The 1,375-nt window shown below is 47.9% G+C and overlaps 1 protein-coding gene across 1 annotated transcript; it reads left to right on the forward strand.

Moving 5' to 3' along the window:
* The first annotated feature begins 531 nt into the window (after nucleotides 1-531).
* LOC104994885 (histone H2B type 1-like) lies at nucleotides 532-1,027 on the forward strand. Its single transcript, XM_010848577.1, has one exon. The coding sequence runs from the start codon at nucleotides 647-649 to the stop codon at nucleotides 1,025-1,027; it is 381 nt and encodes a 126-aa protein (XP_010846879.1). The 5' UTR covers nucleotides 532-646.
* The last annotated feature ends 348 nt before the right edge of the window (nucleotides 1,028-1,375 follow it).

A 1,375-nucleotide genomic window follows, 5' to 3' on the forward strand; every position in this document is an offset into this window, starting at 1 on the left:
TTACTTTGCCAACAAAGGTTCGTCTAGTCAAGGCTATGGTTTTTCCTGTGGTCATGTATGGATGTGAGAGTTGGACTGTGAAGAAGGCTGAGTGCCGAAGAATTGATGCTTTTGAACTGTGGTGTTGGAGAAGACTCTTGAGAGTCCCTTGGACTGCAAGGAGATCCAACCAGTCCATTCTGAAGGAGATCAGCCCTGGGATTTCTTTGGAAGGAATGATGCTAAAGCTGAAACTCCAGTACTTTGGCCACCTCATGCTAAGAGCTGACTCATTGGAAAAGACTCTGATGCTGGGAGGGATTGGGGGCAAGAGGAGAAGGGGACGACAGAGGATGAGATGGCTGGATGGCATCACTGGCTCGATGGACGTGAGTCTGAGTGAACTCCAGGAGTTGGTGATGGACAGGGAGGCCTGGCGTGCTGCAATTCATGGGGTCGCAAAGAGTCAGACATGACTGAGCGACTGATCTGATTTGATCTGATCTGATTTACTATGGAATTACTATGGAATTTACTATGGAATTTTTAAAATAAGAAACAGATGGATTTTCCACTAGGTGGTAGTAGAGAATTACATTCAGTATTAGTCTGAACCTATAGGGCATTTTCAGATTTTTCTGTGTTGTTGGGTGTTGTCATTATAGACATGCCTGAACCGGCTAAAAAAGCTCCTGCCCCTAAAAAGGGCTCTAAAAAAGCTGTGACCAAGGCCCAGAAGAAGGACGGCAAGAAGCGCAAGCGCAGCCGCAAGGAGAGCTACTCCGTGTACGTGTACAAGGTGCTGAAACAAGTCCATCCGGACACCGGCATCTCGTCCAAGGCCATGGGAATCATGAACTCATTCGTCAACGACATTTTCGAGCGCATCGCTGGCGAGGCATCGTGCCTGGCGCATTACAACAAGCCCTCGACTATCACATCCAGGGAGATCCAGACCGCCGTGCGCTTGCTGCTACCTGGGGAGCTGGCCAAGCACGCCGTGTCCGAGGGCACTAAGGCTGTCACCAAGTATACCAGCTCCAAGTAAATATAATATGCCTAGCCGCTGTTAACAGAGAAGGCAATGGCACCCCACTCCAGTAGTCTTGCCTGGAAAATCCCATGGACGGAGGGCCTGGTGGGCTGTAGTCCATGGGGTCGCTAACAGTCAGACACAACTGAGTGACTTCACTATAGGGCAGAAGGAAATACTAAGCTGAGAAGAAAAGGCTCTAGTTCATTTGTAGCTACAAATGTTTATTTAGAAGTTCAGTCTGAGGTTTCATTGCTTCATGAACATTAGATAACAGATTTATGCATTTGAGCAACGCTTTTCTGGTCACATTCTCCTATAACCTGCCTTTCTGTAAGCTGGCCTGAGATGTACTTCTACTGA

Source organism: Bison bison, unplaced genomic scaffold (assembly GCF_000754665.1).
Source record: "Bison bison bison isolate TAMUID 2011002044 unplaced genomic scaffold, Bison_UMD1.0 scf7180017864270, whole genome shotgun sequence".
NCBI lineage: Eukaryota > Metazoa > Chordata > Mammalia > Artiodactyla > Bovidae > Bison > Bison bison.

Excerpts from the sequence above, each read along its gene's own strand:
- LOC104994885 (XM_010848577.1), top strand. The coding sequence starts at position 647 with ATGCCTGAACCGGCTAAAAAAGCTCCTGCCCCTAAAAAGGGCTCTAAA.